The sequence below is a fragment of the Salvelinus namaycush genome, chromosome 1 (assembly GCF_016432855.1).
Source record: "Salvelinus namaycush isolate Seneca chromosome 1, SaNama_1.0, whole genome shotgun sequence".
Lineage (NCBI taxonomy): Eukaryota > Metazoa > Chordata > Actinopteri > Salmoniformes > Salmonidae > Salvelinus > Salvelinus namaycush.
The window spans coordinates 31205408-31219346 of record NC_052307.1 but is presented as its reverse complement, the minus strand read 5'-3'; the positions used below and the strand labels follow the sequence as shown (position 1 = coordinate 31219346).

The following is a 13939-nucleotide window of genomic DNA, read 5'->3' as shown; positions in this document are numbered from 1 at the left end:
CAGCGATGAGACAAGACTGTAACTACCAATTGGGGAGAAAAAAGGGGTAAAAAGTAAAATAATTGAGCTGCCTGTGTAAACACATGCATGCACATTAGACATACACAAGGAGTCAACATTTTTAATGAGGGAAGAGAAGCTTTATACCAGCATATTCAAAACCCATGTAGTACTTCTCAGTGTATTTACAAAACATAAAGAGGTAAAAAAAAAAAAAAAAAAGAATAACAGAAAAAGGAAGAAAATGAACACATCACAAATGGAAATAAACATAACCAACATTTGGAATCCAAAAATGTGTAAATTGTCAAATTTAAACGAAAAAAATATGCATCTTTCATTATTCATACTTGTGACTTTAAACTAACATTAAAACAAACGGCTCTGTATTGGTGTCCCCTAGTTCATCTTTCCACTCTCTCTTTCGTTCTCTCTTTCTGTCCATCCCTCCATGTGTTAGATACATAAAGAAGAGGAGTTAGATTCATGAGATTTAGATCTACGGGAGGGAATAGTAAAATCCTGGACTAAATAATATCGTCACGGACTAAATATTATCGTAATAAACTAACATGGGCTGAGGATTAGGTTTAAAATAATACAAAACACAGCTATTTTACCTCTACACATACTCTCAAATACATTAAGATCACAGTTTTTCCGGATGACAATAATAAATTAATTAAGAGAATGATTTAAATGCATGTTTTTAATAATACCTTCACACAAAAATCCCTACAACCATTGTCACCAATTGCTGCACTTTTAGTTTTCCTTTTTCGTTCAATCTACAGTCTTGCATTCTTTGAAAAATCATAACAGACATTGCATCCTTTTGACAAGGCAGAAAATAGTTCTCTTTCAGACAACCAACTGCTTGCATTTTCTCTGTTCTCTCCATCTCAGATGTGTCATCGTTAGATTGGCAAATCTCTATTTGTTTTTAAGTGTTGATGCCCGTAGTCAAGACATAGATATAAGATATATGAACATTGCTCCCAGTAAATGATAAGATGTGACCTTACAGTACTCTCTAGCCAGTACACTTACACCGTGTACAACTCAACAAGCAGGAGTACATTCTCAAACCATTCACCACGCCAAACAAAATCAACCAACCAATAAAAAACGAAATTGAAAACATGGCCCATACTGTACTGAATGATCTCTCTCTCGCTCTCTCTCTCTATAGCACATCAGATTCAAGTGTATGGAGGTGAAACAAAAAAAACATTGGTGAATGTTCACTGTGGGACAAAGATCTCATATCACTGAAGCTGTCACCCCTCTCCAATCAAAGACTGTGGTTGCCATAATCTTCATCCAATGAGAGACGGAGGATACCATTAAATAGGCTTTATCCCAGGTTGTTGTATATCCAATGAGACTGAAGTTGTCATCTCAATATAATTCATCCAATCATAGACTGTGGTTGCCATCATGCCCATCAAATCTCAAGACTCATAACGAATGCAGGTGGGGAGACAGGCCAGAAAGCTATCCGCTCAGATTTCTTTACACTTGAGGGTTTTCAGTGTCTTTTCCACAAGATGGTGGAGCATGGTACATCTTTCTGTGTTAGCATGACTGAGAGTATGCACAGTGACATACATTTATAAATATACAGGGATTTTTATTTCCTGGTTTGTTAGAATGGAGGTTCCTTTCATACAGTCTCTGATGGTAGGTGATGAACGAAGCAGAAGGTCACAAGTGTAAAAGTGAGAGGAAACAGAAGAAGAGAACAAACACAGATCGAGAGAGGCCAGGGGGAGAACGAGGCCTGGGTCCACTGTCCTGGTAGGGAGGGCACAGAGAGGAAGAGCCACTGGGCATAGATGACATCACGTCCTGTCTCTTCCACCAATCCACACCACTAACTGACCAGCTGGCGGAGCCTTCACACACTCATCGTCATGTTTGGAGAATACTACAGAGAGAGAGATGGACAAAGGGGGTTATGTAAATATTATCAATACTCTTATGAAGCCAAACATCACTTTTTATGGTATGAACAAATAGGGTACACGCACTGAAATTCCCCTGCACACACCTGAGGTGGTTGGTGAAACATTGTGTTGGTAATGGGGCCTTTCAGTGTCCATGCCCTTTAATATTTATTATCAACACCATGTAAAAAATGTACAGTTGGTAGGCTAATGTTCATTTTGAAAGTTGGTAAAGATAATCTTTAGTCCTACTGCTAAAATGTGTGTCGCTGGCCCTTGGAATAACTTCTGTGGGTGCGGGTATGGACTCACGCTCTCGTTCTGAAAGGGGTTGAGGAAGTTGCCCCCCATCTCGCCGTCATCTCTGGGGGTCCCCGGCTGGTTACTCATACTCAGGCTACCAGGAGAGTTCTGATCAGGACCAATCACACAACATAGATAATAGATGATATTTCTATCTGTATACCATACATATGAAATAGGGTAGATTAACCATTAACGGTAGTACCAATATTTCAACCACATACAAATCACTACAAAATTCTGCCTGATAATTGATTGGTGCAAATGACTAATGGTATGGGTTGGGTTGGAGTCTTCTCCTACCTTAGGGAGGCTATCCATGTCACCAGACCCTGGGTAGTTGGGAGAGAGAAGGGCATTACTACTATACAGTCTCAGTAAACACATCAAGTTGCCCTTCAAAAGACTAGTGTAGTGAGTTAAGAACAAGCTCAAATTGTGTGTGTGTGTGTGTCTGTTTAAGGGTTCTATTCAGCTTCATAGCGTGATTGAAATTTAAAGGCAATGTTCCTGCTTTAGAGACTGCATTCATGGTAAACGCTCCATAAATGCTTCAGCTTTACAAATTGAATAGAGCCCTAAGTGTTACCTAGCGATCCATTCATGTGATGTGGCTCCATTCCTGCCATCCCTCCCATTGGACCGTCTGCACCGGCACCCATCGGAAACTAAGTCCAAAACACAAGCAAACAGTATTAAACAGTTAAATCACACGCACGCACACTCACACACACACATAATGATGGTTAAGTTGTCTTACATTTGGTCTGTTTCCACCAGGGGGGACTGTGTTGATCATGGTGTATATGTTGTCACCGGAGTTAGTCGAGTCTGACAGGAAACACAGTGTACACAACTCATACATACAGTATACATATATACACACACACACACATCCCCTCAGGTTAAGTACCCACTAGAAACTTTAACATACTATAAGCCAAATAGGCAACTGACTTCAGGTAAAGTCACACTTTAGGCCAGATATATACAGTTAAGTTGTTTCACAGACCAAATCGCTGAAGTCAGTTTGTAACATTGTGAATGCATCCCTGTCTAACCCCACACATACATCCATTAGCCCCACTCAGGTCAAGGCCCCCAAACACACACACACACGCACACACTACCTGCTGGGCTGGGCATTATTGGAGTACCAGGTGGCCCCCCTCCTCCCGGCGGACCCTAAAATGAGAGTTGATAATTGGGAGATTAATGCCTCACAGCAACTACACACCAACAATACAATGCTCCTAATATCTATAAAGACAATACACTATATACTGCCTTGTAACTAACAGGCAAATACAGACAACCAACTTCCAGTCACATAGTTTCAAGTATCAAGTTTTAATGTCACATGCTCAAGTACAGTGAAATGCTTTTCTTGCTAGCCCTAATCCCAACAATGCAGTTATCAATAACAATGTAATGCCAAAAATAACAGGGTAGAACAAAAACACAAGATATAAAAATAAGAAATAAGAAGAACACAATAATGTAAATAAGAATACTATATACAGGGTCATACTATACAGAGGGTCATACTATATACATACCACATAACTCCCCGGAGACGCAGAGGAATAGGGGATCTACAGACAGACAAAGAGAGAGAGAGTGAGAAAATAACATTTCTCTTTATTCAAATCCTCTCTTCAGGAAATGTATGTTTAAAAAAATATATAGATATATTTGCTGTTTTATTGTTATTGTGGTTTATTTAGGTATCTGTCTTGGTGGTTGTGTTAAAGTTTGTTTTTCTGGTTACTCACTGAGTTGGCGTTTTGAGGATTTGGCCAAGGTCTACCCCCACCAGGTCCCCTAAAATACACACACACACACACACACACACACACACACACACACACACACACACACACACACACACACACACACACACACACACACACACACACACACACACACACATTTTAGTTCACTCTGTTCTTACACAGTCCTGGGTTGTTCTATTTCCCGTCAACAGTATTGGCAAGAACACATCATTTAGAGGCCAGAGAAAGGAAGAGAGGACACCACATCCAATCATAATCAGCTCTGAGGGTAGTGATCGTATCTAGTGAGGGATTGAGGAAATATTGTTTTTATAGAACTCTTGCGTAACCACATCCTTTGGGGGGAAGAGTTAAAGGACGGTGTGGATTGTATGTTTACAGTGCTGTGTCTGTTCATTGTGTGTGTGTGTGCGCGCATGCGTGTGTGCACATGTTTTTGTGTGTAGTGTGTGTATGTATAAAGGGAGGCGCACAATTGGCCCAGCGTCATCCAGGTTTAGCCGGGGTAGGCCGTCATTGTAAATAAGAATTTGTTCTTAACTGACTTGCCTAGTTAAATAAAAGGTTAAATAAAAATAAAATAAATACAAATGTACAGTGCCTTCGGAAAGTATTGACCCCATGACTTTTTCCATTTTTTTTTTACGTTACAGCCTTATTTTAAAATATATATTTTTAAAGTAAAAAATCCTAGGGAATCCACACATAATAGTCCATAATGACAAAGTGAAAAAAGTTTTTGGGGGAAAAACGGAAATACCTTATTTACCGTATTTAGACCCTTTGCTATGAGACTCGAAATTGAGTTCAGGTGCATCCTATTTCTATTGATCATCCTTGAGATGTTTCTACAACTTGATTGGAGTCCACCTGTGGTAAATTCAATTGATTGGACATGATTTGGAAAGACACACACCTGTCTATAAGGTCCCACAGTTGACAGTGCATGTCAGAGCAAAAGCCAAGCCATGAGGACGAAGGAATTGTCCGTAGAGCTCTGAGACAGGATTGTGTCAAGGCACAGATCTGGGAAAGGTTACCAAAACATTTCTGCAGCATTGAAGATCCCCAAGAACATAGTGGCCTCCATCATTCTTTTAATGGAAGAAGTTTGGAACCACACAGACTCTTCCTAAAGCTGATTGCCCGGCCAAACTGAGCAATCGGGTGAGAAGGGCCTTGGTCAGAAAGGTGACCAAGAACCCGATGGTCACTCTGACAGAGCTCTAGAGTGCCTCTGTAGAGATGGGAGAACCTTCCAGAAGGACAACCAATCAGTAAAAGGCACATGACAGCCCACTTGGAGTTTGCCAAAAGACACCTAAAGACTCTCAGACCATGAGAAACAAGATTCTCTGGTCTGATGAAACCAAGATTGAACTCTTTGGCCTGAATGCCAAGCGTCACTTCTAGAGGAAACCTGGCACCATCCTTAGGGTGAAGCACGGTGGTGGCAGCATCATGCTGTGGGGATGTTTTTCGGCAGGGACTGGGAGACTAGTCAGGATCGAGGGAAAGATGAACCTAGCTGAGTACAGAGAGATGCTTGATGAAAACCTGCTCCAGAGCGCTCAGGACCTCAGACGGGGGTGAAGGTTCACCTTCCAACAGGAAAACAACCATAAGCACAGAGCCAAGACAACACAGGAGTGGCTTCGGAACAAGTCTCCGAATGTCCTTGAGTGGCCCAGCCAGAGCCCGGATTTGAACCTGATCAAACATCTCTGGAGAGACCAGAAAATAGTTGTGCAGCAACGCTCCCCATCCAACCTGACCTTGAGAGGATCTGCAGAGAAGAATGGGAGAAACACCCCAAATACAGGTGTGCCAAGCTTGTAGCATCATACCCAAGAAGACTCGATGCTGTAATCACTGCCAAAGGTGCTTCAACGAAGTACTGAGTAAAGGTTCTGAATACTTATGTAAATGTGATAATTCAGTTTTTTATATAAATTAGCAAAAGTTTCTTAACCTGTTTTTGCTTTGTCATTATGGGTTATTGTGTGTAGATTGATGAGGACAAAAAACAATAATACATTTTAGAATAAAGCTATAACGTAACAAAATGTGAAAAAGTCAAGGGTTCTGAATACTTTACGAATGCACTGTATGTGTGTGTGTAGTGTAGTGTGTGTATGTGTTTGTGTGTATTGATGACAGAGTGCTCACATGCTCATGCCAGGCATCCCAGGGCCGACGAGTGCATTTAGAGGAGGTCTCATCCCTCCACCGTAGTTCTGGGAAAGAGAAACCCAAGGTCAAAGGTCAAACTACTGTAAAGTAATGTACACAAATCAAACAGGATCCACAGGTGGAGAGTAGAAATACTACTATTGTATACTACCACACATAAAAACAAATATATTCACCCACCTACAAACACAAACAACCAAACATACGCTAATGTTACAGAAGGAGTTTAAACTTATGCAAACCTGGAGATTTCATCCAATCACATACCTGTGGCGCAAGAGGGACCATCCCTCTGGGTGGAGTCATTCGCTGCATGGGCCCGCCCATATTTGGATGCCCTGAAAAAAACAGAGCGCCATCAGCTCGCAGTCCTTGTATGTGTGTGTATGTGAGTAAGAGTCTGTGGTGTGTATGTGTGACACACACCTTGCTGTCTTGTGGGGTCCATTCCGCTGGGTAGCATAGGCTGGTTACCATGAACCCCCATTGCCTGAGCCGAAATCGTCATCATCATCACAGAATATAACACAACATCATTAACAACTAAAGCTAAGGGGCTATACAGACAATAATGTCCAAACCCGGTCAAAGAGGGTAAGACAAGACAATATAATGTAGTCAAATAAGATATAAAGAGAAGCAGATATAAGTGAAGGGAAATAAAGAAGATGAGGGTACATATCCTATTGTAGCCTGAGGAGCGTGTCTGTGCATCAGTGATCTTACCTGATTAGGTATTCTAAGGGGAGGTCTGGGCCCACCAGGATAACGAGGTGACATGAACGACTGTGAAGGTACACACGCACAAACAAACACACACACAAACATACACACAGGGTTACAAGCATGCACACACATACCAGTACACACACAAAGAGAGAGGGGGGATAGAGGACGATAGAGTTAGGGAGAGATAAAGTCCGATGGAAAGAGATAAAGTATATGATAATGAATGCTAACAATGTTAGTATGACAGTCGGTTATGACACTTCTACACTCCCATGACTAACTACTATATGTATGTTTCAGTGTGTTTCCTGTAGGATTAACACGTTTGTGTTCTGTGATTGAAATATAATGTTGCTATTGTGTGTGTCTGCTATCCAATGTCTACACCACACACAATGAACTGTCCCATAAATGTTGGGGTCAATTCAAACTAAACCAAACCAGTTGTGTGTATTCATGGATGCCAAGGGAAGGCTTCCCCAAATATTAGACAAATTCAAAAATAAAAAGGATCAAATAATTTATCTTTCGTCTATCCGTGTTTTCATAATTTCCCTTCAATTCGCAAGCAGCTGAATCTCACCGGAAAAGTCATCCGAGCAAGGGAAACAGCGCCCCACTGTCTCAGTATGTGTAGCCCATGTATTTGATGCTGTCTGGACCAAAAGAGTATGCCGCCATAACATTTGATTGATTGATGCCAGCAAGCATTTGGCTTCCCTTGATAAAAAAAGTATAAAATAATTAGCCAATCAGCGTTCAGCTGAGCTCAACTTTGGGTTGTCCTGGCACAGTAAAACACCCCCCAAGGGACGGCAGTTTGGATTTGGCTTCACACCAATCAAATCACATTCAACGCAAACATTTTTATTTATTTTTTACGTTTCTGTTTCTGGTCTGTTTTTGTTGTTGTCCTGTAGTAGCTAGCTTGCTAAATCAACCTTTTCCTAAGACATGGATGAAGATGGGGATTTGAACTTGTGGTTTTGACTTAATTCTCTGTACATTCTCTGTATGATTATGAAGGTGATTCTGATCTAACCATAAATTAATATATTGTGCCACTGGCCTGAGACAAATTAAGTTCAATATGTAGCCTAGATGTAGACTAGGCTCACGTTAACTAGCTAGCTAACTTAGCTGGTTCATTGTTGCCCATGCAAGGAAGTTAGGCTAGCAAAATATTTTAGCTAGGTTGCCTATGATAACAAAAACTTAAAGCATACTGTATGACAAAGCGATAGACCATTTTGCCAAAATGAAAGAGAGGTGGATGGCATTGGTCTACAAGTAGGATGAGTCAACATTTTTTACTTACACGCGCACACACACACAGAAAGAAATCAGTACCATGGACAGCCACATGATATATAGCAAGATTGATTGGACTAAATAATTTTCGGTATCTTTAAGTTTGTTTTCACTGTATTATAGCCTGGTTGATTTGATAATGTTTAAGTGTAAATGGTGCTAGAATAGCAGAGGCAGTGCTCCTGTTGTCTTTATGCTGACTTGCGGCAACTCTGCGGTTCTAAATCAGTAGTTATTTAGTAAACTGTCTAAAACATGCCTGGCTGACCATGCTGTGGGTCATGTAACTGTTTGTTACATGCAATATGTTGCTCTCTGGTTTTGTGATGAAAAAAAACTAATGTGTAGTTGAATTTATTCCGCCGCTGTGTGACTTTTGTCTTTTTGTTGTCTCGGCTTTATTGTATATCATGGTGGCATATGAACGAATGGGTTATAGAGAAAATAACACAATTATCACAACATAGGTTGGAATATGGCTTTTTTACTGGCTTGGCTTCCACAGGGATTTTACCCACGCACCGCTATTGAACCAAACGCAACCAATTATGTGAGCTACAGAGAAGCAGTACCATAACACACCACTAGGGAGCAGTATCAAAAGACACCACTAGGGAGCAGTATTATACCACTAGGGAGCAGTATCATAAGACACCACTAGGGAGCAGTATTATACCATTAGGGAGCAGTATCATAAGACACCACTAGGTAGCAGTATCATAAGACACCACTAGGGTGCAGTACCATAACACACCATTAGGGAGCAGAACCATAACACACCATTAGGGAGCAGTATCATTAGACACCACTAGGGGGCAGTACCATAACACACCACTAGGTGGCAGTGACATCCAGTTGACATCCAGTCCCTCTGCTACCTGCTTTCCTCTCTGTTTGGATCCAAATTAAATGGACATTGACTTTACAACACAGAGGAGGTGGTGGAAAAGGGTGAGTTTTGACTCAAGTTTGAGATTTCTGAAAAGCTGATCTGAAAAATTGCCACGAAGGCTATTGATCTTAGAGTCAGACGTGAGCTATTGAGTTGGACTGTTAATGACATTTAATCAATGCGCTACCAGCCGACTGACTAATGTAATGGAGAGACTGACTGCCTAAGAGAGGAAGCTCATAGTGCTCAGACACACACACACTAACATGCACACATACAGTACCAGTCAAAGGTTTGGACACCTACTCATTCAAGGGTATTTCTTTATTTTTTTACTATTTTCTACATTGTAGAATAATAGTGAAGACATCAAAACTATGAAATAACACATATGGACTCATGTAGTAACCAAAAAAGTGTTAAATCAAAATATATTTTACATTTTAGATTCTTCAAAGTAGCCACCCTTTGCCTTGATTACAACTTTGCACACTCTTGGCATTCTCTCAATCAGCTTCAACAGTCTTGAAGGAGTTTCCACAAATGCTGAGCACTTGTTGGCTGCTTTTCCTTCACTCTGCCGTCCAACTCATCCCAAACCATCTCAATTGGGTTGAGGTCGGGTGATTGTGGAGGCCAGGTCATCTGATGCAGCACTCCAGCACTTTTCTTCTTGGTCAAATAGCCCTTACACAGCCTGGAGGTGTGTTGGGTCATTGACCTGTTGAAAAGCAAATGATAGTCCCACTAAACACAAACCAGATGGGATGGCGTATCGCTGCAGAATGCTGTGGTTGCCATGCTGGTTAAGTGTGCCTTGAATTCTAAAGAAATCACAGACAGTGTTACTAGCAAAGCACCCCCACACCATCACACCTCCTCCTCCATGCTTCACGGTGGGAACCACACATGCGGAGATCATCCGTTCACCTACTCTGAATCTCACAAAGACACGGTGGTTGGAATCAAAAATCTCAAATTTGGACTCATCAGAACAAAGGACAGATTTCCACCGGTCTAATCTCCATTGCTCATGTTTCTTGGCCCAAGCAAGTCTCTTCTTCTTATTGGTGTCCTTAAAATAGTGGTTTCTTTGCAGCAATTTGACCATGAAGGCCTGATTCACGCAGTCTCCTCTAAACAGTTGATGTTGAGATGTGTCTGTTACTTGAACTCTGTGAAGCATTTATTTGGGCTGCAATTTCTGAGGCTAGTAACTCTAATGACCTTATCCTCTGCAGCAGAGGTAACTCTGAGTCTTCCTTTCCTGTGGCGGTCCTCAGGAGAGCCAGTTCATCAGTTTCATCATAATGCTTGATGGTTTTTATGACTGCATTTGAAGAAACTTTCAAAGTTCTTGAAATGTTCCGCATTGACTTACCTTCATGTCTTAAAGTAATGATGGACTGTCGTTTCTCTTTGTTTATTTGAGCTGTTCTTGCCATAATATGAACTTGGTCTTCTACCAAATACCAGCTTCTGTATACCAAATACCAGCTTCTGTATACCAAATATACTTCTGTATACCACCCCTACCTTGTCACAACACAACTGATTGGCTCAAACGCATTAAGGAAAGAAATTCCACAAATTCACTTTTAACAAGGTACACCTGTTAATTGAAATGCACTCCAGGTGACTACCTCATGAAGCTGGTTGAGAGAATGCCAAGAGTGTGCAAAGCTGTCATCAGGGCAAAGGGTGGCTACTTTGAAGAATCTCAAATACCAAATATGTTTTGATTTGCTTTTTGGTTACTACATGATTCCATATGTGTTATTTCATAGTTTTGATATCTTCACTATTACTCTACAACGTAGAAAATAGTAAAACTAAAGAAAAACCCTGGAATGAGTAGGCGTGTCCAAACTTTTGACTGGTACTGTACACAAAATCAAATCAACTCCTTGCTACAGAGCGTCAAGTCCATGTATTGCTAAAACATACACAAATGGAAAGATGATTGAATTAGTCTCTGTGAACATGTAGTGTTGTTGTAAGAGGATGAAGTACAGGTAGCCTCCTCTAACCCAACCAACCAACCAACCAACCAACCAACCAACCAACCAACCAACCAACCAACCAACCAACCAACACACACACACACACACACACACACACACACACACACACACACACACACACACACACACACACACACACACACACACACACACACACACACACACACACACACACACACACACACAGAGTTAACACTCTCCCCTTGACATGACCATCTAACAAAGCTAATCTACCATCTAATGCAGCTGGTAGGAGGGTCTATGGAGGGACATGGGTATTGAAGATGGGCTCTGTTATAAGATCAACTAGCAGGGATGATCTCGATTCTACTTCAATCCAGTCAGTTCAGCAGAAGATTTTAGTTTTTTCTGCAGTTCCATGGTAACTCCCAACTCAACTCCTCTAGCCATACCCTTCCACCTCTTCTGCTTCAATTCAAAACCAAAGTCCTGAAGACAAGGGGTTGCCATTAATGACGCATTGGACAATAGTGAGAGTACCTGCCTGGTGTCGGTGGTATCTGTTCTGGCTATAGGACAGAACGTTCTGTTGGTCATAATCTGTAGTTACTAATCTGATAGACAACCATTTTCTGTCTCCCACACAAGATAACACAGCAGGAACTGTGTGGTCACCGCAATGACGCACAGCAATCGGCTGAGTGCCATGTTAAATACTTCCCTGTAGCCCATTCAGCCAGAGCACAGGGAAGATCTGCTTTATAAATTCAACAATGTGTGTGTGTGTGTGTACCTGGAAGAATCCTGGAGGTACAGGACCCACTGGCATTCCCTCTCCTGGGGGAAGGTTCCCAAGGATGGGACTGGGTGCTGCTGCTGCACTCTGGAAGACACACACACACACACACACACACACACACACACACACACACACACACACACACACACACACACACACACACACACACACACACACACACACACACACACACACACACACACACACACACACACACACACACACACACACACACACACAGAGTAAGTGATGTTAGACCATGGTGGTGGTGGTGTATCAGTGACACACCAATCTAACAATGTTCCAAAGACATCCAACATCCCACCACCAGGAGACCAAAATAATTGCCACCAATATCCCACAATATCTTGGCAAACTCAACCTCCCAGAACCCTAGGAATATCCATAATCCAGCGCATGACTCTACTTATTATACAGGATCAAATCATAACAGTATCCCAGTTTCTTTGTTATCATGTCATGATCAAACGAGCCTCCCTCCTCTGTCTCGGTGGTCTCTTTCCTGTGCGTTTCTGCCGGCCTCCCTGGTTATTTTTACTCCTTATTTGTTTTCCCCCAGACAGGCGGTGCGGGCACATTTCACCACTGCCTCGGACTGCTTCCTGTGCTATTTTACAAACTCCCCAATATTACCAAGTCCCAAACATACCACCAGACAATGGCTATGGGCAGGGAGGCAGGGAGATGGCCACAGACAGGAGCGTATTTAAGGGTAGAGGAGGGAAGCAAAATGCTGGTGGTCTGCAAAGAGGTGTTATCAGACACAGTGGTGAGTGACAGGAAAGATAGTTACCGCCCTTCAGTCCTCTCTCTCCCTGTCCATTCATCCTCTCTCTCTCTCGCTCTCTCTTTCTCTCCTTAGGCATAGACTGGGTGTAAAAAGTCGCTGTGAGACAGACCCAAACTCTCTGAAGTTTCCGCTGGCTGACTTTTTAGGTCAGACTGCAACACAGTTACTAATCAGAGCCAAGATAACAGTCAACTACACCCCTTTTCCTCCCTTCCCTCCCCCCGCTCAACTTACCCCCCCACACTCCCATGTCATCCTCTTTTGTATCTCCCACTAATGTTTGGGGACAGCATACATACAATTCTTGTGTTGAAATAGCCATTTAATTTCATAAGGTACTGCTCTATGTGTAAACAGAGTTTGTGTATTTGGCTTAAACAGATGAAGGTATGGATGGATGGCTCAGTGGTGGAGAACATTGTTCAGGAAAGGTGTGTTCAATAATTGTGTGTGTGTGTGTGTGTGTGTGTGTGTGTGTGTGTGTGTGTGTGTGTGTGTGTGTGTGTGTGTGTGTGTGTGTGTGTGTGTGTGTGTGTGTGTGTGTGTGTTCAAAGTAATGCACTCTCTGGAAGTGTTACTGTTCTTTCCCCTGCCTCTGTTTCTCCTCTAACTCCAGTTTACCCAGCATGCTTTTCACTCACTGGCAGCCTGGAGGTCTGCTGAGTCTGCTGAGAGTAAGAGAGAAAGAAAGAGAGCGAGAAAGAGAGGGAGAGAGAGTGTGTGTACCTGTGTTCATGTGCGCAAGAAAGAGGGGGGGAGAAATATCTACCTGACCTGCTGACAAGGCAGCCTTTGCCAAATAAAGCAACAAGAAAAACATTACCAAGATATTCCCTGCCCCCACAGTACAGCAGCCTCCTCCATGGGGATACACAACAACAACAAGCTCCCAGCCCCAAAGCCCCTGCAACACACTACACAGACAGTGTCTACACAACAAGCTCCCAGCCCCAAAGCCCCTGCAACACACTACACAGACAGTGTCTACACAACAAGCTCCCAGCCCCAAAGCCCCTGCAACACACTACACAGACAGTCTCGACACAACAAGCTCCCAGCCCCAAAGCCCCTGCAACACACTACACAGACAGTGTCTACACAACAAGCTCCCAGCCCCAAAGCCCCTGCAACACACTACACAGACAGTGTCTACACAACAAGCTCCCAGCCC

The 13939-nt window shown here is 42.4% G+C and overlaps 1 protein-coding gene across 1 annotated transcript in view; it reads right to left on the bottom strand.

The window, feature by feature from the left end:
* Positions 1-219: 219 nt before the first annotated feature.
* LOC120054936 (single-stranded DNA-binding protein 2-like) overlaps positions 220-13939 on the bottom strand; it is an 89692-nt gene continuing 75972 nt past the window's right edge. The window contains exons 5-17 of the mRNA XM_039002695.1: positions 11952-12041; positions 6968-7027; positions 6668-6731; positions 6509-6579; positions 6218-6285; positions 4028-4076; positions 3812-3847; positions 3383-3437; positions 3013-3083; positions 2842-2920; positions 2556-2584; positions 2262-2360; positions 220-1930 (exon numbers count right to left, since the gene is read on the bottom strand). Of these exons, the coding sequence (XP_038858623.1) occupies positions 1901-1930; positions 2262-2360; positions 2556-2584; positions 2842-2920; positions 3013-3083; positions 3383-3437; positions 3812-3847; positions 4028-4076; positions 6218-6285; positions 6509-6579; positions 6668-6731; positions 6968-7027; positions 11952-12041 (801 nt within the window). The 3' untranslated portion in view covers positions 220-1900. The remainder of the gene's footprint in view (positions 1931-2261; positions 2361-2555; positions 2585-2841; positions 2921-3012; positions 3084-3382; positions 3438-3811; positions 3848-4027; positions 4077-6217; positions 6286-6508; positions 6580-6667; positions 6732-6967; positions 7028-11951; positions 12042-13939) is intronic.